Raw genomic sequence first — 27,640 nt, forward strand, 5'->3', positions numbered from 1 at the left:
CACACATTCACAGTTCGGTCAGTGTATTTATTTAATTCATTTTAGCAGTTTTAAAGATGTCGTCTGTAACATAACACCTCTTGGTTTTTGAAGAATGTCTTAAAAATGCTTGAAGCTGTGTACTGCTTTCTTACCTCATCATAATCCAAAGACACTCTTCAACTTCCGAGGAGAACCAACAGTAAAGAAGGAAGGCGCTGCAGTTTGTAAACACTGAATGTGGTCAGACAGCCAACTGTATAGCTTCAAATAAATTTGGATGAATTTGCATTTATTTTATTTTTTTCTCAATGAATTTCATTCCTTTATAGTTACAGGTATATCATAGGCATTACGGGTGGTTGTATGTGTGATAGACTTCGTACTGTACTCAATGCACCTTTAACCAGGATCTAAAATGTAACGTAATGTCCGCTGTGCAACATGAACGTCTATAGTACCTAAAGTTTTAGAGGTGCCTAAAGTTGACAGGGTATGATCCAAATCGACTTAAGCTGACTCTTCCGAATCTGAACCACTGTCCTTGTTACTTAAAGTGGGTTCGGTCTGACAGGATGCCATTTCATACATTCATTGTACACCTTCAATTCAATCCGTATCGCGGAAGTTCCACGCTACAGCATAATTGAAATTTAAAGGCAATGTTCCCGCATTAGTGGAGACTGCATTTACAGTAAACGCTGCATACTGTATGTTGGCTCAATCAGAAATTACCTTTCAATTTCAATCACACAATCTGTGATACAGATTAAATCGAGTCCTTAATCCGATCGCGTTTTGTCGGCTATGCATCTTTTAAAGGTAATGTTCGCGGAGACTGGATTCATGGCAAACGCCAATCGGAAATTACCTTTAAATGCGGCATAGGTTGGCCTTGCAATCAAATTGAATCCTGGTCCTAATTCAAAAAGTCAGAAAAAAAAAAAGTATAAAAAATAAAAACACTAAAAAAGGTTGAAAATAAGTCAACCAACAGTGAAGAGAACGACAGACATGGCCTCTGGTTTTCAGCGCATACTAGGTTTAATATTTAATCCACACAGATAAAGAGATATGAGTTACATACTGAACAAGAGGGGGAGGGGCCTTGGGCATGTCTGGAGAGTTAGAGAATCCTCAATGACAGCTGTCACTCAAAACAGGCGACCAAGCACAAACCTCACTGTCCAACTGGCAGTCTGGGAACAGCGAATTAGAGCAGTGGGTGGTTGGTGAATCAGTTATGAACCAATCAGCTCACAGCTCGAGGATATGCCTGGCTCTCTCTCTCCTTCCACTATTTGGCACAGTTACATTTCAGCACGGTTACGTTCCCCTACGCCCTTACCCATTTGGTGTTCACAGACCTGAGAGGAGATAGGTTTTTACAAAGGCCGAAATAGAACAGACTCTTTACCTGTCCATTTTCTCTACAGGAGAGTTTGGGTTTGATCGACAGTGCAGCCGACTGACTGATCTACAAATCACCTTGCATCATAAATAACTACTCATTATTATTTGTAGATCAATCAGTCAGTCCCAACTTACCCACAATGCATCACATATTTGATGCGCTCAAACACAGCCAATCTATGTCCATAAGGCTGTCTGGAAACTTGCTTCTAACGTAGAACAATTAAAATCCCTGTTCATCCTCTGATGCCAAATCAAGAGTTTCTCTTCACTCCACTACACCTCATTTACTGGCTCCGTCATCCCCCATGAATTTTACTACATCTGTATCCCAAATGGCACCCTATTCCCTATATAGTACCCTACTTTTGACAAAGAACCATAGGGCTCTAGTCAAAAGTAGTGCATTATAAAGGGCGTAGGGCGCCATTTGGGAGGAATCCTGAGTCTGCACACCTCCTGATCAAACTTCACTGTATTTACAGGCCAATGCATTCAAGACTGATCTTGTTTTTTCCACGTACATTCAACAACGTCTCCTCACCTTCTAACAGCTGGTAAAATCACCCTGAACCAACCAATCAACTGTCAGTGTCTCTCCAATGAGCGGCTAGTGACTGTGTCACTCACTCCGACCAATAGCTGCCCGTCTCTGAATCCCTCTTGATCAATCAGCTGTCTCTGTTTCCAGCGTGGTTCAGTGAGCTGAAAGCTGATTGGAGGTGGGGGGTTTTAGTAAGTCATACCATAAATAGTTTTGGGATTACTGGTTGGCTGTTGCTGCAAATCTTGGGTAATTTCTGGAGAGGTGTTATATTACGCAGTAGTCTAATGTTCCTGTACTTGTGTTGTTGGTAAGATGCAGGTGGGAAAGGCGAGAAAGGGAGGAGTTAGAGGTGATTGTAGGTATCAGGGAGTTGCTTGGGGGCAGATGCAGGCCATTACAAGTCAAAGGTCAATACAGGAGAGATACAGATGTACTTCCAGGGGAAATAAATACAGGTATGTCTGAAACAGCACCCTATTCCCTATACAGTGCATTAGTTTTGTCCAGCACCATATGGGCCCTGATCAAAAGTAATGCACCATATAGGGACTAGGGTGCAATTTAAGACACACTCCAGGCTTTAGGGAGTAAATACAGGGTAGCGGAGGTAGTTAGGAGGCAGGGGTAGTTACAAGGCTCATGGTGGGGGGAGATAATTACATTGGTAGAAGCGGCAAGAAACAGGGCGAGTGAGGGGAAGGGGGTAGTCATAGTCAAGGTATTTGGAAAGTTACTGGACTGGGGGAGTGATACAAGGCAATAGGTAGTTACAAGGTTTCTGGGGGGATATCGATAGTTAAAAAGGGGTGTAAATAGTACATACAGGGGCTGAGGGGTCATTCCCAAGCCTAGGGATAGTTACATCATGACCAGGGGTAGATACAGGGGCAGGGAGGGGTGGGGTGGGTAGGGTGGGTTAGTTTTAGGATGGGGGAAGGGGGTGATAATCTGGGCGCAAGAAGGGGGGATTAGGGGGATGCAAGGTAACCCTTGAGGGTGGGAGTGTCACACGGGGACGTAGGACACCTGCCACACGATGATATGGCTCCGCTCAGCTTTGCACACGGCAGGCTTCATCTGTGGGGCGCCCCCTGGCACCTCCCCTTCCTCTGTCTCGTCGTCCTCGCCATCACCTGACACACAGATGAAGTGAGAGAGCCAGTCAGCATGAACAGACATGCCCAGTGTCTGTCACCTTTGTACTGAAGTGTTTCTGCACATCCACACATATAAAAGCATTGGATTGGTATTTTGAATCCATAAAGTGAAATGAACTGTAGGGCAGAAGGGTAGAGAATCTGGAGACGATTTCGATTAGGAATTCAAAAGAGCACCACATGGACTTGGGTGTATGGCAGTGTGTGAGTGCATGCGTGCGTGCGTGATTTTTCTCACCGATGCGGAAGTCGATGTAGCCCTCCCCTCCACTCAGCACCAGAACGTTCTGTATGCTCTGAGCCTCAGCCTCCGGCTGTGCCGAGGACCCCTGACCCTCTGACGGGCTGTCCAGCACACTACCATTTAGGGTGGCCAACACGTTGCCTGACAGAAAAACATAAAAAAGTAATATTATATATATGCCCACTTACAAAGAAATGATCAGTCTATAATTTCTAACAGTAGGTTTATTTGAACAGTGAAATACAGAATAACAAAAAAATCCTGAAAAACGCATGTCAAAAATGTTCTAAAAAGATTTGCATTTTAATGAGGGAAATAAATATTTGACCCCTCTGCAAAACATGACTTAGTACTTGGTGGCAAAACCCTTGTTGGCAATCACAGAGGTCAGACGTTTCTTGTAGTTGCCCACCAGGTTTGCACACATCTCAGGAGGGATTTTGTCCCACTCCTCTTTGCAGATCTTCTCCAAGTCATTAAGGTTTCGAGGCTGATGTTTGGCAACTCGAACCTTCAGCTCCCTCCACAGATTTCCCATGGGATTAAGGTCTGGAGACTGGCTAGGCCACTCAAGGACCTTAATGTGCTTCTTCTTGAGCCACTCCTTTTTTGCTTGGCCGTGTGTTTTGGGTCATTGTCATGCTGGAATACCCATCCACGTCCCATTTTCAATGCCCTGGCTGAGGGAAGGTTCTCACCCAAGATTTGACGGTACATGGCCCCGTCCATCGTCCCTTCGATGCGGTGAAGTTGTCCTGTCCCCTTAGCAGAAAAACACCCCCAAAGCATAATGTTTCCACCTCCATGTTTGACGGTGGAGATGGTGTTCTTGGGGTCATAGGAAGCATTCCTCCTCCTCCAAACACGGCGAGTTGAGTTAATGTCAAAGAGCTCCATTTTGGTCTCATCTGATCACAACACTTTCACCCAGTTGTCCTCTGAGTCATTCAGATGTTCATTGGCAAACTTCCGACGGCATGTATATGTATTCTTGAGCAGGGGGACCTTGCGGGCGCTGCAGGATTTCAGTCCTTCACGGCGTAGTGTGTTACCAATTGTTTTCTTGGTGACTATGGTCCCAGCTGCCTTGAGATCATTGACAAGATCCTCCCGTGTAGTTCTGGGCTGATTCCTCACCGTTCTCATGATCATTGCAACTCCACGAGGTGAGATCTTGCATGGAGCCCCAGGCCGAATGATATTGACAGTTCTTTTGTGTTTCTTCCATTTGCGAATAATCGCACCAAATGTTGTCACCTTCTCACCAAGCTGCTTGGCGATGGTCTTGTAGCCCATTCCAGCCTTGTGTAGGTCTACAATCTTGTCCCTGGCATCCTTGGAGAGCTCTTTGGTCTTGGCCATGGTGGAGAGCTCTTTGGTCTTGGCCATGGTGGAGAGCTCTTTGGTCTTGGCCATGGTGGAGAGCTCTTTGGTCTTGGTCATGGTGGAGAGCTCTTTGGTCTTGGTCATGGTGGAGAGCTCTTTGGTCTTGGCCATGGTGGAGAGCTCTTTGGTCTTGGCCATGGTGGAGAGTTTGGAATCTGATTGATTGATTGCTTCAGTGGACAGGTGTCTTTTTTACAGGTAACAAGCTGCGGTTAGGAGCACTCCCTTTAAGAGTGTGCTCCTAATCTCAGCTCGTTACCTGTATAAAAGACACCTGGGAGACAGAAATCTTTCTGATTGAGAGGGGGTCAAATACTTATTTCCCCCATTAAAATGCAAATCAATTTATAACATTTTTGACATGCAGTTTTTTGTATTTTTTGTATACTGCTCAAAAAAATAAAGGGAACACTTAAACAACACATCCTAGATCTGAATGAAATAAATAATCTTATTAAATACTTTTTTTACATAGTTGAATGTGCTGACAACAAAATCACACAAAAATAATCAATGGAAATCCAATTTATCAACCCATGGAGGTCTGGATTTGGAGTCACACTCAAAATTAAAGTGGAAAACCACACTACAGGCTGATCCAACTTTGATGTAATGTCCTTAAAACAAGTCAAAATGAGGCTCAGTAGTGTGTGTGGCCTCCACGTGCCTGTATGACCTCCCTACAACGCCTGGGCATGCTCCTGATGAGGTGGCGGATGGTCTCCCGAGGGATCTCCTCCCAGACCTGGACTAAAGCATCCGCCAACTCCTGGACAGTCTGTGGTGCAACGTGGCGTTGGTGGATGGAGCGAGACATGATGTCCCAGATGTGCTCAATTGGATTCAGGTCTGGGGAACGGGCTGGCCAGTCCATAGCATCAATGCCTTCCTCTTGCAGGAACTGCTGACACACTCCAGCCACATGAGGTCTAGCATTGTCTTGCATTAGGAGGAACCCAGGGCCAACCACACCAGCATATGGTCTCACAAGGGCTCTGAGGATCTCATCTCGGTACCTAATGGCAGTCAGGCTACCTCTGGCGAGCACATGGAGGGCTGTGCGGCCCCCCAAAGAAATGTCACCCCACACCATGACTGACCCACCGCCAAACCGGTCATGCTGGAGGATGTTGCAGGCAGCAGAACGTTCTCCACGGCGTCTCCAGACTCTGTCACGTCTGTCACGTGCTCAGTGTGAACCTGCTTTCATCTGTGAAAAGCACAGGGCGCCAGTGGCGAATTTGCCAATCTTGGTGTTCTCTGGCAAATGCCAAACGTCCTGCACGGTGTTGGGCTGTAAGCACAACCCCCACCTGTGGACGTCGGGCCCTCTTACCACCCTCATGGAGTCTGTTTCTGACCGTTTGAGCAGACACATGCACATTTGTGACCTGCTGGAGGTCATTTTGCAGGGCTCTGGCAGTGCTTCTCCTGCTCCTCCTTGCACAAAGGCGGAGGTAGCGGTCCTGCTGCTGGGTTGTTGCCCTCCTACGGCCTCCTCCACGTCTCCTGATGTACTGGCCTGTCTCCTGGTAGCGCCTCCATGCTCTGGACACTACGCTGACAGACACAGCAAACCTTCTTGTCACAGCTTGCCATCCTGGATGAGCTGCACTACCTGAGCCACTTGTGTGGGTTGTAGACTCCGTCTCATGCTACCACTAGAGTGAAAGCACCGCCAGCATTCAAAAGTGACCAAAACATCAGCCAGGAAGCATAGGAACTGAGAAGTGGTCTGTGGTCCCCACCTGCAGAACAACTCCTTTATTGGGTGTGTCTTGCTAATTGCCTATAATTTCCACCTGTTGTCTATTCCATTTGCACAACAGCATGTGAAATGTATTGTCAATCAGTGTTGCTTCCTAAGTGGACAGTTTGATTTCACAGAAGTGTGATTGACTTGGAGTTACATTGTGTTGTTTAAGTGTTCCCTTTATTTTTTTGAGCAATATATATATATATATATATATATATACACACACACACACACACACACACACACACACACACACACACACACACACACACACAAAAGTTTGGAGAATGACACAAATATTAATTTTCACAAAGTCTGCTGCCTCAGTTTGTATGATGGTAATTTGCATATACTCCAGAATGTTTTGAAGAGTGATCAGATGAATTGCAATTAATTGCAAAGCCCCTCTTTGCCATGTAAATGAACTGAATCCCCCAAAAACATTTCCACTGCATTTCAGCCCTGCAACAAAAGGACCAGCTGACATCATGTCAGTGATTCTCTTGTTAACACAGGTGTGAGTGTTGAAGAGGACAAGGCTGGAGATCACTCTGTCATGCTGATTGAGTTCGAATAACAGACTGGAAGCTTCAAAAGGAGGGTGGTGCTTAGAATCATTGTTCTTCCTCTGCCAATCATGGTTATCTGCAAGGAAACACGTGCCGTCATCATTGCTTTGCACAGAAAGTGCTTCACAGGCAAGGATATTGCTGCCAGTAAGATTGCACCTAAATCAACCATTTATCGGATCATCAAGAACTTCAAGGAGAACGGTTCAATTGTTGTGAAGAAGGTTTCAGGGCGCACAAGGAAGTCCAGCAAACGCCAGGACCGTCTCCTAAAGTTGATTCAGCTGCGGGATCGGGGCACCACCAGTACAGAGCTTGCTCAGGAATGGCAGCAGGCAGGTGTGAGTGCATCTGCACGCACAGTGAGGCGAAGACTTTTGGAGGATGGCCTGGTGTCAACAAGGGCAGCAAAGAAGCCGCTTCTCTCCAGGAAAAACATCAGGGACAGTCTGATATTCTGCAAAAGGTACAGGGATTGGACTGCTGAGGACTGGGGTAAAGTCATTTTCTCTGATGAATCCCCTTTCTGATTGTTTGGGGCATCCGGGAAAAAGCTTGTCCGAAGAAGACAAGGTGAGCGCTACCATCAGTCCTGTGTCATACCAACAGTAAAGCATCCTGAGACCATTCATGTGTGGGGTTGCTTCTCAGCCAAGGGAGTGGGCTCACTCACAATTTTGCCTAAGAACACAGCCATGAATAAAGAATGGTACCAACACATCCTCCGAGAGCAACTTCTCCCAACCATACAGGAACAGTTGGTGACGAACAATGCCGTTTCCAGCATGATGGAGCACCTTGCCATAAGGCAAAAGTGATAACTAAGTGGCTCGGGGAACAAAACATCAATATTTTGGGTCCATGGCCAGGAAACTCCCCAGACCTGAATCCCATTGAGAACTTGTGGTCAATCCTCAAGAGGCGGGTGGACAAACAAAACCCCACAAATTCTGACAAACTCCAAGCATTGATTACGCAAGAATGGGCTGCCATCAGTCAGGATGTGGCCCAGAAGTTAATTGACAGCATGCCAGGGCAGATTGCAGAGGTCTTGAAAAAGAAGGGTCAACACTGCAAATATTGACTCTTTGCATCAACTTCATGTCATTGTCAATAAAAGCCTTTGACCCTTATGAAATGCTTGTAATTATACTTCAGTATTCCCTAGTAACATCTGACAAAAATATCTAAAGACATTGAAGCAGCAAACTTCGTGAAAATTAATATTTGTGTCATTCTCAAAACTTTTGGCCACGACTGTACACAGTACCAGTCAAACATTTGGACACACCTACTCATTCAAGGATTTTTTTAAACTATTTTCTACATGTACAATAATAGTGAAGATATCAAATATATGAAATAGCACATATGTAATCATGCAGTAAGCAAAAAAGTGTTAAAGAAATTATAAGAATATTTTGAAGATAAATACACAATGCAGAGGATGAGAGGACAAGAGTACTAAAAACTAAATAGAGTACTAATGGTCAATAGGGAATTGTCAATGTAAATAGGAGTTGGTTTTCAGTTCAACAGCTGTTTAGAATCTGTGGAATGTCAGTCCTGAACTCAGAGCTACATGTGCTATGTGTGCTACGTTCTGTACATTGAGTCTGGAGCAGGATACTTGTTATTTGGCCATTGGCCTAGTTGTACTGCAAGGACTTCTGATTGGTCAACCCCAGGCTAGGGTGGGGGGGGTTATAAATTACATCCTGCTTCTTTATTCTGTGGAGAAAAGCTGAGGACAGAGGAGACTGAACATCTACCTCCCAGCATAAAATCAATGATTTGTCCTTCTCAAACAAAATACAATTTTCTCCCCCAGATTTGCTTTGGGGTTTGTGTTATTGAAGAATAACATCAACTGCTAACAAAATCTAAATATTTTTTATATTTGAGATTCTTCAAAGTAGCCACCCCTTGCCTTGATGACAGCTTTGCACACTCTTGGCATTCTCTCAATCAGCTTCATGAGCTAGTCACTTGGAATGCATTTCAATTAACAGGTGTGCCTTATTAAAAGTTAATTTGTGGAATTTCTTTCCTTTCCTTCTTAATGCGTTTGAGACAATCAGTTGTGTTATGACAAGGTAGGGGTGGGTATATAAAAGATAGTATTTTATTCAATAGGGCTAAGTCCATATTATGGCAAGAACAGCTCAAATAAGCAAAGAGAAATGACAGTCCATCAATACATTAAGACATGAAGGTCAGTCAATCCGGAATATTTCAAGAACTTTGAAAGTTTCTTCAAGTGCAGTCGCAAAAAAACATCAAGCGCTATGATGAAACTGGCTCTCATGAGGACCACCACAGGAAAGGAAGACCCAGAGGATAAGTTCATTAGAGTTAACTGCACCTCAGATTGCAGCCTAAATAAATGCTTCACAGATTTAAAGTAACAGACATATCTCAACAGCAACTGTTCAAAGGAGACTGCGGGAATCAAGCCTTCATGGTCGAATTGCTGCAAAGAAACCACTACTAAAGGACACCAGTAGGAATAAGAGACTTGCTTGGGCCAAGAAACACGAGCAATGGATATTAGATCGGTGGAAATCTGTCCTTTGGTTTGATGAGTCCAAATTTGACATTTTTGGTTCCAACCGCCGTGTCTTTCTGAGACGCAGAGTAGGTGAATGGATGATCTCCGCATGTGTGGTTCCCACCGTGAAGCATGGAGCAGGAGGTGTGATGGTGCTTTGCTGGTGACACTGTCAGTGATTTATTTAGAATTCAAGGCACATTTAACCAGCATGGCTACCACAGCATTCTGCAGCGATAAGCCATCCCATCTGGTTTGCGCTTAGTGGGACTATCATTTGTTTTTCAATAGGACAACGACCCAAAATATACCTCCAGGCTGTGTAAGGGCTATTTGATCAAGGAGAGTGATGGAGTACTGCATCAGATGACCTGGCCTCCACAATCGCCTGACCTCAAACCAATTGAGATGGTTTGGGATGAGTTGGACTGCAGAGTGAAGGAAAAGCAGCTGAACATATGTGGGAACTCCTTCAAGACTGTTGGAAAAGCATTCCTCTTACACTTTTTTGGTTAATACATTAATCCATATGTGTTATTTCATAGTTTTACTGTCTTCACTATTATTCTACAATGTAGAACTATTATTCTACAATGTAGAATAGTAAAAAATAAATAAAAACCCTTGAATGAGTAGGTGTGTCCAAACTTTTGACTGGTACTGTATATATATTTTTTTTTGTTAAACAGGTAACGAGAAACAGATCAGTCAATCAACTGTATTTATAATGCTCTTTTTACATCAGCTGTTGTCACATAGTACTAAAGGACCTTACCAATAGATACCCACAAATTAAACACTGTGAACCACTTTTGCATTTTATTGCCCAGTTGACAACCTGGTCCATCCTCCCAGTCCTCAAATACATCAAGTTGAGAGTATTGACAGTAGGTATAATACTTTTTTAGTTAGTCAAGAACTACACATTTGATTTAATGCATTTAAGGGGATAATTAACTTTATCAAATCAAATTATGATTACTAACTGACCTGGCACAGAGACAAAGAACTTGACGGCATCTCGGTGTCCATGGAAACAGAGCTGAGCCTGGGCCATGGAGCAGTATGGAATGAAGCTGCCGCTGCTTTTCTCTGGGTTGTCGTCCGCATACACATGAATCACACCCCCGGCCACGCCGCCGGACGACGTCGGAGACACCTTATTGGCTATCGGGATGGGAGTGGAGTCAATAGCCAATCAGAACAGTTGACATTTTACAGACCAGCGAATAGGACAAGGACATTGATGCATGAAACCATCCAATCACAATAGCACACACAGAGCAGGCTTGCCAATAAGACCCATCAATTGGGCAGGCTACATCGTTACAGAGCATTTAAAATAGAAATGTGCAAAATAGAACAGACATCCCTCTCAGTCATGCAGAATAGGAAACTGTGTCGGCTGGCTCTATACATAACATTTCTACCTGCAATTCTCTGTACGTGGCAACCCATTGAATAAGCCTGTGGTCATTCACTTATGAATTTGCAGATGGTGAAAAATTAAACAAATCTGAATACTGAAATAGGAGCGATACTAAAACATGCCATCAACATGCAATAATGAAGAGACAAGGCATCCCCAAAACCCCATACCTAATATATTGATATCACTGAAATGATCAATATTTATCACACAAATAGCATACAAATATGACTCATACATATACATACATTAACACCATACTCTACATATATGTGTGCCAATGCATTATATACACAGTACTTTACAACACCTGAAGATAGCATGCAGAGTTACACATGAACAAAAGTGATTTCCCTGAATCAGATCCAGACCACCGGACCACTGTTTCTGTCTCTGTTCCATTTCGATCCCTAGCCCCTCATCCCCTTTGTGGTTGACACATCTGAAATGACTGGATAGGTGGCAGGCAGCTTTATGAACTTGTCCTGTTGGTTGTCCTGTTGGTGGGCTATCTAATCCTCTCAGATCTCCACAAGTGCTATATACTGTAACTTACTCCGGTCCAATCACTATATTGCTCACAGCTGTCCAGGCTATCAGATATGTGAACATTAGGGGAATAAGGGTGCTTAGGACTGAAACTGAACCAGGCTTATGTTGGAGACCGATAAAGGGGAGATGGAGGTAAGACAGGCAGAGAGAGGTATGTGACATCATCCCTGTGGGACAGAGGGAGTCCTAACTTACCCCTCAGACCTAGGAGCTGTCCCCGATGAAGGACTACCGCTAAGGAAGGGAAGGAGGGAGGAGAGGAGAAGGAGGAGTGGAGAGAGTGAGGAGAGAGGGAGGGAGGAGAGGAGAGAGTGGACAAGAGTGATATCAGGACAGGGAGGACAAGTACAGGGATACCAGCCATAAAATAGAGAGAAGGAAAGAGAGAAAAATAAAAACAAAGAGAAACCATTAAGGAATAAGAGAAGACAGAAAAATAGACAGACTGATATACACAGAACAAAAATATAAACGCAACATGTAAAGTTTGGTCCCTTGTTTCATGAGCTGAAAAAAAGATTCCAGAAATGTCCATATGCACAAAAAGTTTCTCTCTCTCAAATTTTGGCACAAATGTGTTTATATCCCTGTTAGTGAGCATTTCTCCTTTGCCAAGATAATCCATCCACCTGACAGGTGTGTCATATCAAGAAGCTAATTAAACAGCATGATCATTACACAGGTGCATCTTGTGCTGGGGACAATAAAAGCCCACTCTAAAATGAGCAGTTTTGTCACACAACATAATGCCACAAGTTTTGAGGGAGCGTGCAACTGGCATGCCACAATCAACAGCCTGATCAACTCTATGAGAAGGAGATGTGTCGCGCTGCATGAGGCAAATGTTGGTCACACCAGATACTGACTGGTTTTCTGACCCACGCCCCAACTTTTTCTTTTAAAGGTATCTGTGACCAACAGATGCATTTCTGTATTCCCAGTCGAGCTGCAAAATTTGGACCCATACAAATCAGCCGGGCTAGACAATCTGGACCCTCTCTTTCTAAAATTATCTGCCGAAATGGTTGCAACCCCTATTACTAGCCTGTTCAACCTCTTTCGTATCGTCTGAGATTCCCAAAGATTGGAAAGCTGCCGCGGTCATCCCCCTCTTCAAAGGGGGTGACACTCTAGACCCAAACTGCTACAGACCTATATATCTATCCTACCCTGTCCTTCTAAGGTCTTCGAAAGCCAAGTTAACAAACAGATTACCGACCATTTCGAATCCCACCGTACCTTTTCTGCTATGCAATCTGGTTTCAGAGCTGGTCATGGGTGCACCTCAGCCACGCTCAAGGTCCTAAACGACATCATAACCGCCATCGATAAGAGACATTACTGTACAGCCGTATTCATCGACCTGGCCAAGGCTTTCGACTCTGTCAATCACCACATTCTTATTGGCAGACTCGACAGCCTTGGTTCCTCAAATGATTGCCTCGCCTGGTTTACCAACTACTTCTCTGATAGAGTTCAGTGTGTCAAATCAGAGGGCCTGTTGTCCGGACCTCTGGCAGTCTCTATGGGTGTGCCACAGGGTTCAATTCTCGGGCCGACTCTCTTCTCTGTATACATCAATGATGTTGCTCTTGCTGCTGGTGATTCTCTGATCCACCTCTATGCAGACGACACCATTCTGTATACTTCTGGCCCCTCTTTGGACACTGTGTTAACTAACCTCCAGACGAGCTTCAATGCCATACAACTCCTCTTCCGTGGCCTCCAATTGCTCTTAAACGCAGGTAAAACTAAATGCATGCTATTCAATCAATCACTGCCCGCACCTGCTCGCCCATCCAGCATCACTACCCTGGATGGCTCTGACTTAGAATACGTGGACAACTACAAATACCTGGGTGTCTGGTTAGACTGTAAACTCTCCTTCCAGACTCACATCAAGTATCTCCAATCCAAAATTAAATCTAGAATCGGCTTCCTATATCGCAACAAAGCATCCTTCACTCATGCTGCCAAACACACCCTCGTAAAACTGACCATCCTACCGATCCTCGACTTCGGTGATGTCATCTATAAAATAGCCTCCAACACTCTACTCAACAAACTGGATGCAGTCTATCACAGTGCCATCCGTTTTGACACCAAAGCCCCATACACTACCCACCATTGCGACCTGTACGCGCTCGTTGGTTGGCCCTCGCTTCATACTCGTCGCCAAACCCACTGGCTACAGTTTATCTACAAGTCTCTGCTAGGTAAAGCCCCGCCTTATCTCAGCTCACTGGTCACCATAGCAGCACCCACTCGTACCATGCGCTCCAGCAGGTATATCTCACTGGTCACCCCCAAAGCCAATTCCTCCTTTGGCAGCCTTTCCTTCCAGTTCTCTGCTGCCAATGACTGGAACGGACTGCAAAAATCTCTGAAGCTGGAGACTCATATCTCCCTCACTAGCTTTAAGCACCAGCTGTCAGAGCAGCTCACAGATCACTGCACCTGTACATAGCCCATCTGTAAACAGCCCATCTATCTACCTACCTCATCCCCATTCTGTATTTATTTATTTATCTTGCTAATTTGCACCCTAGTATCTCTACTTGCACATTCATCTTCTGCACATCTACCATTCCAGTGTCTAATTGCTATATTGTAATTACTTCGCCACCATGGCCTATTTATTGCCTTAACTTACCTCATTTGCACTCACTGTATATAGACTTTTTGTTTTCTTTTGTTCTACTGTATTATTGACTATGTTTTGTTTATTCCATGTGTTGTTGTATGTGTCGAATTGCTACGCTTTATCTCGGCCAGGTTGCAGTTGCAAATGAGAACTTGTTCTCAACTAGCCTACCTGGTTAAATAAAGGTGAAATAAAAAATGTGAAATCCATAGATTACGGCCTAATGAATTTTTTTAAATTGACTGATTTCCTAATATGAACTGTAACTCAGTAAATAGTTGAAATTGTTGCATGTTCCGAAATATTTTTGTTCAGTATAGAAAGGGAAAGTAAAAGACAGAAGCACAGAATAGTGAAATCAAAGAGGTAGGGTTAAAGCGTGTGTGCGCGCCACTCAAACTCACTCTCTGTCAGTGGTATGGAGATGACCACACCATTCCCAGTCCCCACCCACAGGCGGTTTCCACCAATAAGAAGGGCTGTTATTCGCACAAAGGAGAAGCCCAGCTTGCCAGTACCTGTCAATCAGAGCGAGAGCGAGAGAGAGAGAACACAGGTCAATCCATACATTGGATGCATCTCAATAGACTAAAGTGGGGTCAAATAATATGGTGTCCTATCAATGAGTCGGCCGAAGCTTAGCTTGCTGGTCCCAGATCTGTCTTGCCGACTCCTACAGTCATGGTCTTGATATGACAAGAAACATAAAAATAGCATGGTTGGGGTCAATTCCATTTCAATTCAGTCAATTCAGGAAGTAAACTGCAATTCCATTTCCACATCTTTCTCTTAGAGGATAACGCTAAGACAGTTTAATTTCTAAATTGACTGAATTGAAATGGAAATAGACTCCATTCCTGCTGTTTAGCTTAGGTTTTTCCTACCCAGCATCTTGCTGACATATGGTTCGATGTCGACATCCTGTAGGTGCTGGTGTGTGAGGGCATGGTAGAGACGCAGCGTGGAGTCCAGACGGATTGACACCCACACCCCATCCCCGATCCACGCCAGCTGCCTCACCTGGCTCTCCCTCCGAGGGTGGGCGTCAAAGGACTTCTGATGTGGGAGAGGGGGTAGGGGGGGGTAAAGGGTGGAGAAGGGTGGAGAAGGGAGGATTGGTTGATTGATAATATTCTGAAATAAATCAAAGTAAATCAATGTGGAGCGACATTACATGACCTCTCCCCAACCCATCTCAATCTGCGACATAACTGGGGATAGACTCAAGACTGCTAGTCCACTGAGCTAATGTCTTGACATTATGTCTGGGAGCTAACGTGAGTCTCCAGGTCTCAGAAAAGGTTACTTTGCAACTTCCTCTACTATACAAACAGTCCCTTCCCTCCTGTGACCAACCTCTATCTGCATGCTCTTGGGCTGGATGACGTGGATCTTGTTCTTGTAGCCACACCACACCTTATCATGGACCATGACCATGCAGCGGATAGAGTGGTGCGGTCTACCCAGGTCCATCAGGTGGTAGTTTGACAGGTCCCACTGCCCATCTGGAGATAAAGAGACACACACACACACGCGCACACACATGAATAAATGATGTAAAGCTTTAAATCATGATTAGAAAAAGTTATGTTGCTCTCATGGAATGTCATTTTTTGAGCACAACAGACAGTTAATGGTTAAGGCTCATAGGTAAGCGCTTAGAATAATTAGGTAGGTTAGGGTTAAGTTTACGTTACCCTCAGATCTGTGGAAGATAGCCAGTGTCCCGTCTGCCAGAGCCACCAGCACACGACCCTTCACATGCCTGAAACAGTCAAGCCAACGTTACACAAAGAAACATGCACCCATTTACTACAACATAAATCAAGGACTGGTAAAAATGGCCATTCTAAAAGCAGACAGTGGTCAGTAGGGGGGAACTTACACTAGACTGAGCACAGAGTCCTTCAGTTTGATGGAGTGGAGACACTTCTTCCAGTTGGCCACTGCCGAATGGACGTAAAGCCTGAAGAAAGGATGTAAAGCTTAGTTAGGACATAGACATATATATAGGGTTTTATGGGTTAGGGTTATGGGTTGGGAGACATATGCAGGCAAAACTGGTTAGCAAAAAAATTGACGTTTTTTGTGACATCGTGGTCAAGAGCTGTAAAATCACATTTTTTGCACATTTTTAGAAAACCAGAAAACAACCAGAAAACAACATCACTATGATACATTCCCGCCACTAGCTAGGCATTTAGTGATTAGTTACCCACCAGCCATTTTGTGCTCCCAGCCACATGGTGGGGACGACGCTGGTGCCAGCTTTGGGGTCGTCGTTTCCATCCTCCGTCTCCTGGGGTGGGGAGTTAGGCTCCTCTTTTAACTGACCTGCACACCTGACAGGGGACACAAACAGAGAGTTGTCTTGAAGTCCACTATAGACTACCACAGTCCACATGGTGGCAAATCCAAATACTGTAGCATGTTAGCAGTATTGTCTCTGCAGAATTTTTTGGACAAAAATTAAATCAAATCAAACTAATGTGAATGTAAATACACTTTCAGTAAAATTTGGAAAACTGAATTTTTGAAAAAGTTTCAATGACAACTTTTCAAAAATGTCCTGGCAATACTTCCTCTCTTTACAACTACTAGCAATTCAAATCTGGTCAAATCGTGTGTCTTACCGGTCGTATTTGGGGTCTGTGAAGACGTGCTCCATGAAGGGCCCTGGAGGTCCCAAGGTGCCGTCTGTCTCGCTGGCAGCCGGCTCAGCCACCTCTGTAGCCTCTGTGGCCTCCTCTGCTGACTGGGCCAGGTGCAGCTTCCCACTGAGTGGTGGAGCCATGGGGGCTGAGGCGACAGGGACACAAGGAGAGACATTATACACTACTATAACAACATTGTCGTTACTCCACAATACTAACCTAATTGAGGAAAAAGATGTAAGCCTGTATAGCAGGGACCATCAACTAGATTGAGCCGCGGGCCAATTTTTTTCTTGAGTGGACGGTTAAGGGGCCAGAACATAATTATGAATAATTTGTATACCGCAAATTGACCGCAAAAAGACCAAACAGATATAATATTTGATTCTTGCTTACTTTTTCTTGCCACTGTACAAATGTATGTGAACCTTTTGGAATTACCTGAATTTCTGCATAAATTGGTCATCAAATTTCATCTGATCTTCATCTAAGTCACAACAATAGACAAACATAACGTGCTTCATCTAACAACATACAAATTATTGTATTTTTCTTGTCTATACTGAATACATCATTTAAACATGGAAAAAGCACGTGAACCCCCAGGCTAGTGACTTCTTCAAACACTAATTGGAGTCAGGAGTCAGCTAACCTGGAGTCCAATCAATGAGACAAGATTGGAGATGTTGGTTAGAGCTGCCTTGCCCTATAAAAAACACTGACAAAATTTGAGTTTGCTATTCACAAGAAGCATTGCCTGATGTGAACCATGCCTTGAACAAAAGATTAAGAACGGTTGACTTGCATAAAGCTGGAAAGGGTTACAAAAGTATCTCTAAAAGCCTTGATATTCATCAGTCCACGGTAAGACAAGTTGTCTATAAATGGAGAAAGTTCAGCACTGTTGCTACTCTCCCTAGGAGTGGCCGTCCTGCAAAGATGACTGCAGAGCACAGCGCAGAATGCTCAATGAGGTTAAGAAGAATCCTAGAGTGTCAGCTAAAGACTTACAGAAATCTCTGGAACATGCTAACATCTCTGTTGACGAGTCTACAGTACGTAAAACACTAAACAAGAATAGTTTCATGGGAGGACACCATGGAAGAAGCCACTGCTGTCCAAAAAAAACATTGCTGCATGTCTGAAGTTTGCAAAAGCGCACCTGGATGTTCCACAGCGCTACTGGCAAAATATTCTGTGGACAGATGAAACTACAGTTGAGTTGTTTGGAAGGAACACACAACACTATGTGTGGAGAGAAAAAAAGGCACAGCACACCGACATCAAAACCTCATCCCAACTGTAAAGTATGGTGGAGGGAGCATCATGGTTTGGGGCTGATTTGCTACCTCAGGGCCTGGACAGCTTGCTATCATCGACGGAAAAATGAATTCCCAAGTTTATCAAAACCTTTTGCAGGAGAATGTTAGGCTCTCTGTCCGCCAATTGAAGCTCAACAGAAGTTGGGTGATGCAAGAGGACAACGATCCAAAACACAGAAGTAAATCAACAGCATAATGGCTTCAACAGAAGAAAATACGCCTTCTGGAGTGGCCCAAACCCAACTTGAGTCCTGACCTAAACCCAACTTGAGATGCTGTGGCATGACATTGAGAGCGGTTCACACCGGACAGCCCTAGAATATTGATGAACAGAAACCGTTTTGTAAAGAGGAATTGTCCAAAATTCCTCCTAACCATTGTGCAGCTCTGATCCGCAACTACAGAAAACATTTGGTTGAGGTTATTGCTGCCAAAAGGAGGGTCAACCAGTTATAAATCCAAGGGTTCACATACTTTTTCAACCCTGCACTGTGAATGTTTACACGGGGATTTCAATAAAGACATGAAAATGTATAATTGTTTGTGTGTTATTAGTTTAAGCAGACTGTGCTTGTCTATTGTTGTGACCTAGATGAAGATCAGACCCAATTTGATGACCAATTTATGCAGAAATCAAGGTATTTCCAAAGGGTTCACATACTTTTTCTTGCCACTGTATATGATCACTTAGATGGGTTAGCTGATTTGATTGATTTGACGTCACGAAAACAATGTGAACGCTTCCATGGAGCAGAAGTCAGCGTGTTGTTGTGATTCTGGATGGCCAGATTGCTAGCAAGAATGACAAGAAACTGCCATGCGGGAAATCATAAGTGGCTCGTTTCATCTTGTTCTTGATACCATGTCTTGTTTTGAGGTGTTTTAACTGATTTCATGTCAATGCTTATATGGCAAAAATATTGCTAGCTAGCTAACCAACAACTGTAACGACGTATTTGAGAGACAACAAGTGCTCATTCTACAAATGTATTTATGTTTTCAATAAACATTGGAGAAGAAATATAGTTTACATGTTATCAACAATCTAAGCCAACCCCATCTGTTTTGCCCCAAAGATGCGCATGCATCGGGTTTTGGTGGCTGCATCATGTTATGGATATGCTTGTAATAGTTAAGGACTGGGAAGTTTTTCAGGTTAAAAAGAAACAGAATGGAGCTAAGCACAGGCAAAATCCTAGTTTTCCACCAGATACTGGGAGATGAATTCATCTTTCAGCAGGAAAATAACCTAAAACACAAGGACAATCTACACTGGAGTTCCTTACCAAGAAAACAGTGAATGTTTCTGAGTGGCCGAGTTACAGTTCTGACTAATCCTAATGAAAATATATGGCAAGACCTGAAAATAGTTGTCTAGCAACGATCAACAACTAATTTGACAGAGCTTTAAGAATTTTGAAAAGAATAATGGGCAAACGTTGCACAATCCAGATGTGGAAAGCTCTTAGAGGTTTACCCAGAAAGACTCACAGCTGTTATAGCTGCCAAAGGATCTTCTACAAAGTATTGACCCAGGGGTGTGAATACTTATGTAAAGGAGATATTTCTGTAAAATTGCTAACATTTCTAAAAACATGTTTTCACTTTCTCATTATGGGTTATTGTGTGTAGATGGGTGAGAGAAAACAAATCTATTTAATCCATTTTGAAATTAGGATGTAACAACAAAGTCACGGGGTATGAATACTTTCTGAAGGCACTGTAGATAAGTCTCTGGGGTTCTCACCTTGTCCCCGATCCAGTACGGGTGTGTCGGTGCGCGAGGAGCAGTTGCTGCGGACCACGCTACAGTTGGTGGCACAGCCCACCAGGGTGATGCCTGCTAGCATGCCCTCCACCCCGCCTGTCTCCTCACCACCACCCTCCCCAGGGTCCAGCACGATCTCACCCGCCGGGTAGTCACTCTCACTGGCCGCTGTAGACAGACACACAGAAACGCACACACAGACACGCACATATGTTGTAAACACAGAAACAAGCAAGCACACACAGAAATACACACCCATACACACAGAGACACGCACACACAGAAAATAACAGAGGTGATTCCAGTTCAGTAGATGTGGAATTACAGTGCATTCAGAAAGTATCCAGACCCTTACCCTTTCCCACATTTTGTTACGTTACAGCCTTATTCTAAGATTTATGGAATTATCCCCCCCCCTAATCTATACACAATACGCCATAATGACATACATAAATAAGGTATTTCTAAAAACCTTTTTTTGCTAAGTATTCAGCCCCTTTGCTATGAGATACGAAATTGAGCTCAGGTGCATCCTCTTTCCATTGATCATCCTTGAGAGGTTTTTACAACTTGATTGGAGTCCACCTGTGGAAAATTAAATTGATTGGACATGATTTGGAAAGGCACACACCTGTCTATATAAGGTCCCACAGTTGACAGTGCATGTCAGAGCAAAAACCAAGCCATGAGGTCGAAGGAATTGTCCGTAGAGCTCCGAGACAGGATTGTGTAGAGGCACAGATCTGGGGAAGGGTACGGAAACATTTCTGCAGCATTGAAGGTCCCCAAGAGCACAGTGAACTCCATCAGTCTTAACTGGAAGAAGTTTGGAAGCACCAAAAAAGACTCTTCCTAGAGCTGGCCACCTGGCCAAACTGAGCAATCGAAGAAGGGCCTTGGTCAGGAAGGTGCCCAAGAACCGGATGGTCACTCTGACAGAGCTCCAGAGTTCCTCTGTGGAGATGGGAGAACCTTCCAGAAGGAAGGACTTTATGGTAGAGTAGCCAGACGGAAGACACTCCTATTGCCAACTACTTTAATTACTTTTTCATCGGCAAGATTAGCAAATTTAGGGATGACATGCCAGCAACAAACGCTGACAATACACATCCAAGTATATCGGACAAAATTATGAAAGACAAGAATTGTACTTTTGAATTCTGTAAAGTCCGTGTGGAAGAGGTGAAAAAAATATTGTTGTCGATCAACAATGACAAGCTACTGGGGTCTGATAATCTGGATGGAAAATTACTGAGGATAATAGCGGACGATATTGCCACATCTTCAACTTAAGCCTAATAGATAGTGTGTGCCCTCAAGCCTGGAGGGAAGTTAAAGTCCCAAGAATAGTAAAGCCCCCTTTACTGGCTCAATTAGCCGACCAATCAGCCTGTTACCAACCCTTAGTAAACTTCTGGAAAAAGTTGTGTTCGACCAGATACAATGCTATTTCACAGTAAACAAATTGACAACAGACTTTCAGCACACACATAGAGAAGGACACTCAATAAGCACAGCACTTACACAAATGACTGGCTGAGAGAAATGTATGATAAAATGATTGCGGGGGCTGTCTTGTTAGACTTCAGTGCAGCTTTTGACATTATCGATCATAGTCTGCTGCTGGAAAAACTGATGTGTTACGGCTTTACACCCCCTGCTATAATGTGGATAAAGAGTTACTTGTCTAACAGAACACAGAGGGTGTCCTTTAATGGAAACCTCTCAAACATAATCCAGGTAGAAGCAGGAATTCCCCAGGGTAGCTGTTTTGTTCCCTTGCTTTTTTCAATCTTTACTAATGACATGCTACTGGCTTTGAGTAAGGCCAGTGTGTCTATGCATGCAGATGACTCAACACTAAACACATCAGCTACTACAGCGACTGAAATGACTGCAACACTTAACAAATAGCTGCAGTTAGTTTTGGAATGGGTAGCAAGGAATATGTTTGTCCTAAATATTTCCAAAACTAAAAGCATTGTATTTGGGACAAATCATTCACTAAACCCTAAACCTCAAGTACATCTCGTAATTATTAATGTGGAAATTGAGCAAGTTAAGGCACTAAATTGCTTGGAGTAATCCTGGATTGTAAACTGCCATGATCAAAACATATTGATACAACAGTAGCTAAGATGGGGAGAAGTCTGTCCATAATAAAGCACTGCTCTGCATTCTTAACAACACTGTCAACAAGGCAGGTCCTACAGGCCCTGGTTTTGTCGCACCTGGACTACTGTTCAGTAGTGTGGTCAGGTGCCAAAAAGAGGGACTTGGGAAAATGCAGTCGGCTCAGAACAGATCAGCACCGCTGGCCCTTAAAAATACACGGAGAGCTAACATTAATGACATGCATGTCAATCTCTCATGGCTCAAAATTGGAAGAGAGGTGTTGACAAGCTGAAGGTACCGAGACACATGCATACACACACACACACATGATAACATACGCACTATACACACACACACATGGATTTTGTGTTGTAGATATGTGGTAGTGGAGAATGGGCCTGAGGGCACACACTTACTGTGTTTTGAATTCTGTAATAAATGTATTGTAAAAACATTTAAATTGTGTAACTGCCTTCATTTTGCTGAACCCCAGGAAGAGTAGCTTCTACCTTACTCCTCAGTAACAAATACTCCTCAGTAAAAGGCACATGACAGCCCCCTTGGAGTTTGCCAAAAGGCACTTGAAGAACTCTCAGACCATGAGAAACAAGATTCTCTGGTCTGATGAAACCAAGATTTAGCTCTTTGGCCTGACTGCCAAGAGTCACGTCTGGAGGAAACCAGGCACCGCTCATCACCTGGCCAATACCATCCCTAAGGTAAAACATGGTGGTGGCAGCATCATGCTTTGGGGATGTTTTTCAGCGGTCGGGACTGGGAGACTAGTCAGGCTCGAAGGAAAGATGAACGGAGCAAAGTACAAAGAGATTCTTGATGAAAACCTGCTCCAGAGCGCTCAGGACTTCAGAGTGGAGAGAAGGTTCACCTTCCAACAGGACAACGACCCTAAGCACACAGCCAAGACAACGCAGGAGTGGCTTAGGAACAAGTCTCTGAATGTCCTTGAGTGGCCCAGCCAGTGCCCGGACTTGAACCCGATCGAACATCTCTGGAGAGACTTGAAAATAGCTGTGCAGCGACACTCCCCATCTAACCTGACAAAACTTGAAAGCATCTGCAGAGAAGAATGGGAGAAACTCCCCAAATACAGGTGTGCCAAGCTTGTAGCGTCATACCGAAGAAGACTCGAAGCTGTAATTGCTGCCAAAGGTGCTTCAACAAAGTACCAAGTAAAGGGTCTGAATACTTATGTAAATGTAATATTTCCGGGGGGGTTTTTATACATTTGCAAAATTTTCTAAAAACCTGTTTCTGCTTTGTCATTATGGTGTATTGTGTGTAGATTGATGAGGGAAAAAAACAATTGAATCAATTTTAGAATAAGGCTGTAACATACTTTCCGAATGTTGCTTTTGATCTGAATACTATGGTCATGTTATGGTAGTAGATTTGGTTCAGGTGGAGAGTGCTTCTATGGTCATGTTGCATTAATAGATAGGGTGTAGGATAGGTGGTCGGTAGTCATGTTATTATGGCAGTAGATTCCTTAGTGGTCAAGTTGTAGTAGATTTGGTCCAGATGGTGAGTGCTACTGTATGTAGTCATATTGTGGTAGTAGATCTGGTTGTGTTAATTTAGTAGTAGGGTGGTAAGTTGTCAAGTTGCGGTAGAGTTGGTCTAATAGGTGAGTACTATGGGTTTGTGTTATGGTTTGACCGCTCACCTGGCACGCTGGAGATGCAGAGCACGTGGGCATTGCAGACGTTGAACTGGTCGACCAACGAGCCGGGCTGGTTGGCATCAATGATGACCACCTTGATGATGATGTTTTTTCATTATTTGACAAATTGTACGAATGGCAGCAACAAACTGAATTACAAGTACAACTTACAATGAAATGATTAGATACAAAAAAGTACTATTTAACACCTTGCTGGCCGAGTGTGTACTGGTCAGGATCCAGACTCTGCTACTCATAGTGTCTGTTTCATGGAGCTCCTTAGACTAGGGGAAGGAAAGGGGGAGGGACGGAAAAGGAGAGAGAGGTGGGGGTGAGAAAAGGAAGAAGGGAAAAAAAGTATGTTTTCAAACTAAAACAAATAGCTTAATTAACTAACAAACCAACTAGATCAAGAGACAGTACCTTTCTCTTCTCTGGTGAGCTGTGGTTGCTCTTGTCATCTCCTCCCTCTCCCTCCTCTATGGCTAGAGGATTCGTAACGCTGTTGCCGGGGCCAGCCTTAACTGTCATCACTTCCTGAGTGCACGTCTTCCATCCCGTCAGGTCCACGCCCGCCGCACACCACAACTACACAGAGTTTGTTTACACACATCGTTAACGCCGCTCTCGAGCGGCTAGATGTTCTTTCCCATTCGGCCATCAGATTTGAAACCAATGTTCCTTATAGGACACATCACTGCACTCTACTACTCTGTAAACTGGTCATCTCTGTATACCCGCTGCAAAACCCACTGGTTGATACTTATTTATAAAACCCTCTTAGGCCTCACTCCCCCCTATCTGAGATACCTTCTGCAGCCCTCATCCTCCACATACAACACCCGGTCTGCCAGTCACATTCTGTTAAAGGTCCCCAAAGCACACACATCCCTGGGTTGCTCGTCTTTTCAGTTTGCTGCAGCTAGCGACTGGAACGAGCTGCAACAAACACTTAAACTGGACTGTTTTATCTCTATCTCTTCATTCAAAGACTCAATCACGGACACTCTTACTGACAGTTGTGGCTGCTTCGTGTGATGTATTGTTGTCTCTACCTGTCACGCCCTGACCTTAGACAGCCATTTTTATTCTCTATTTTGTTAGGTCAGGGTGTGACTTGGGTGGGCATATCTATGTTTCTATTTCTTTGTTGGCCTAGTATGGTTCCCAATCAGAGGCAGCTGTTTATCGTTGTCTCTGATTGGGGATCATACTTAGGCAGCCCTTTTTCCCACCTGTGATTGTGGGATCTTGTTTGTGTGTAGTTGCTTTCTGCACTCCATATAGCTTTACGTTCGTTTTTGTATTTTGTTGTTTTTTCCGGTGTCATTTTTAATACCTTTTTAATACCTTTTAGTGCACCTTGGTCTCATTCCAACAACGAGCGTGACACTACCTTCTTGCCCTTTGTGCTGTTGTCTGTGCCCAATAATGTTTGTACCATGTTTTGTGCTGTTACCATGTTGTGCTGCTGCCATGTTGTGTTGCTACCATGCTGTGTTGCTGTCTTGGGTCTCTCTTTATGTAGTGTTGTGGTGTCTCTCTTGTCGTGATGTGTGTTATGTCCGATATTTTTATTGAATTTTTTAATCCCAGCCCCCGTCCCCACAGGAGGCCTTTTCCCTTTTGGTAGGCCGTCAATGTAAATACAAATGTGTTCTTAACTGACTTGCCTAGTTAAATAAAGTTAAAAAAAAAAAAAAAAACATTGGCGTAAAACAACTTTTTGGTTATGATGGGCTAAGTTCTTGAAGCAGTTATAAGTAATATTCTTCAATAATCAATGGGTATATATAATTAATTAACATGACGATTGATTGAACAGTGGTAAATATTGCAGATTGTGGCTTTAACCAAGTACATATTTGTTTGTTTACCTTCCTGTTGGGGTCCTTCTCCACTAGGGGGCGACAGTAGACAGGAACAGGGACATTCTTCATGCGGTTGTCCTCCTTCTCATTGGCCTGGGAGAAGACGGACAGACAAAGCCTCCAATCACAAAACGGCTCCAAGACCTCCAATAGAAGATACTACTACAACTACATTCAATCAAACCGTCATTGCTGTTTTCATATTGCCGTATAACCACACTTTCGACATATCTAATGTGTCAAGGGTAAGAGCTTTGAGATTGGAGGAAAGTTGATATAGCAGAATGACAGTGTCAGCAGGTTGTGGGGTGTCTGTTAACATGACTGAGGGACAGGGGCATTGTGTCAATAGCTCGTCAGATTGTGTGGCATCTGTTGATGTGTGTTGGGTTAGAGGTAAGTGTTGTGTGTATTGTGGGGACAGAGCGTTTGGGTTTTAGGTAGATGTTGTATCAGTAGGTTGAGTGGCGTCTGTTCACATGCATGAGGGACAGGGTCATTGAGTCAGTTAGCTGTGTCAGACCATGTGGTGTCTTTTGATGTGTGTCTTGGGGACAAGGTTTAGGGGCTGAAAGACACACTCCAGCTATTTTTGTCATGTCGTGTGTGTAGGCGGCAGGGAAGTCAGGCGCAGGAGAATCGAACTTGGTATAAATGTAGTTTAATAACGTAAAACAAAACTCCAAAATCAAAGTACATAATAAATAAAAGTGGGTACAAGAACCCGTCGCGCACCAATACATAAATCACAAGCATAAAAAAAAAAACAATCTCTGACGAGGACATGAGGGGAAACAGAGGGTTAAATACACAACATGTAATGAATGGGATTAGAACCAGGTGTGTAGGAAGACAAGACAAAACCAATGGAAAATGAAAAATGGATCAATGATGGCTAGAAGACCGGTGACGTCGACCGCCGAGCACCACCCGAACAAGGAGAGGCATCGACTCTCTCTTCACACAGACACATGAAAGTACTAACAATCCTATTCTGTTGTCTCTAAGAAAAACATACAATGTGAGTACTAATATAGGATTACATTCCAATTTAAGAGTAATGTGATTAACATAATGTTGTAATTCTACGACACAAGGCTCCCTTGTAAGAGAGATCGAAATCTCAATGGGACTCCTGCTAGAAAATAAAGGTGAAATAAAAATAAGAGAACAAAAGAGGAAAGCCCCTTGTGCCTTGACACAATCCTATCTTGGGAGCTCTATGGACAATTCCTTCGACCTCTTGCTTAGTTTTTTTTATTTTTATAAATTTGCTTAAATGTGTCAATATGGGGTATTGTGTGTAGATTGATGAGGACAAATATTTGTTTAATCCATTTTAGAATAAGGCTGTAACGTAACAAAATGTAGAAAAAGTGAAGGGGTCTGAATGCACTGTAGGTGTTGTGTCAAACTGTGGTGTCTGTCTGTTAATGTGTCTTGTGACAGGTCTTTGGGGTAACTAAGAGCGGCTCATGCTAGGTTAGGGAGGGACTCTGTGGGTGTCACTTACCTGTTGTTTCTTCAGCGGGCCTTCCAGTGCACTGTCCAGCTGAGCACCAGTCTATGGAAGAAACAGTTAGAGACACCGCCCTATATGCTGTATTTTCACTGCTACATGGATGGCATTTTTATTTATATCTATTTTTATTTATTTAGGGGGTAGATCAGCTTTAATATTGCAGATAAATTGTACCTTCCATCAATGTAATTGTCTGCATCATTTCCAATTCCTGTCACGTCTACTCCCGCTCCTCCTCTCTGGCGCTCATTGTCGACAGTTTATTCATTATTACGCACACGTGCCACCATAGTTACGTGCACCTGCGCCTCATGAGACTCACCTGGACTACATCACCTTCCTCATTACCTCCCCTATATCAGTCACTCTATTAGGTTCTTTCCCCAGGCGTTATTGTTTATGTTTATATGTTTCATGTCTGTACGCTACTCATGTTTCTTGTTTTGTTCCATGTTCGTTTATTTATTAAATTCACTCCCT

The 27,640-nt window shown here is 43.7% G+C and overlaps 1 protein-coding gene across 11 annotated transcripts in view; it reads right to left on the reverse strand.

Annotated features, from left to right (window-relative positions):
- Positions 1-999: 999 nt before the first annotated feature.
- LOC115192107 (C-Jun-amino-terminal kinase-interacting protein 3) overlaps positions 1,000-27,640 on the reverse strand; it is a 76,689-nt gene continuing 50,048 nt past the window's right edge. For 10 of the 11 annotated variants that reach the window (XM_029750251.1, XM_029750243.1, XM_029750253.1 and 7 more), the window contains 17 exons: positions 27,152-27,202; positions 25,645-25,731; positions 24,191-24,355; positions 23,977-24,051; positions 23,771-23,861; positions 19,951-20,139; positions 16,861-17,026; positions 16,447-16,569; positions 16,113-16,193; positions 15,925-15,992; positions 15,584-15,732; positions 15,112-15,283; positions 14,632-14,745; positions 11,779-11,817; positions 10,593-10,769; positions 3,335-3,481; positions 1,000-3,072 (listed from right to left, as the gene is read on the reverse strand). In XM_029750251.1, the coding sequence (XP_029606111.1) occupies positions 2,945-3,072; positions 3,335-3,481; positions 10,593-10,769; positions 11,779-11,817; positions 14,632-14,745; positions 15,112-15,283; positions 15,584-15,732; positions 15,925-15,992; positions 16,113-16,193; positions 16,447-16,569; positions 16,861-17,026; positions 19,951-20,139; positions 23,771-23,861; positions 23,977-24,051; positions 24,191-24,355; positions 25,645-25,731; positions 27,152-27,202 (2,022 nt within the window). In that variant the 3' untranslated portion in view covers positions 1,000-2,944. The remainder of the gene's footprint in view (positions 3,073-3,334; positions 3,482-10,592; positions 10,770-11,778; positions 11,818-14,631; positions 14,746-15,111; positions 15,284-15,583; positions 15,733-15,924; positions 15,993-16,112; positions 16,194-16,446; positions 16,570-16,860; positions 17,027-19,950; positions 20,140-23,770; positions 23,862-23,976; positions 24,052-24,190; positions 24,356-25,644; positions 25,732-27,151; positions 27,203-27,640) is intronic. The other variant, XM_029750250.1, reaches the window with a different exon arrangement.

The sequence above is a fragment of the Salmo trutta genome, chromosome 4 (assembly GCF_901001165.1).
Source record: "Salmo trutta chromosome 4, fSalTru1.1, whole genome shotgun sequence".
NCBI classification, from domain to species: Eukaryota; Metazoa; Chordata; class Actinopteri; order Salmoniformes; family Salmonidae; genus Salmo; species Salmo trutta.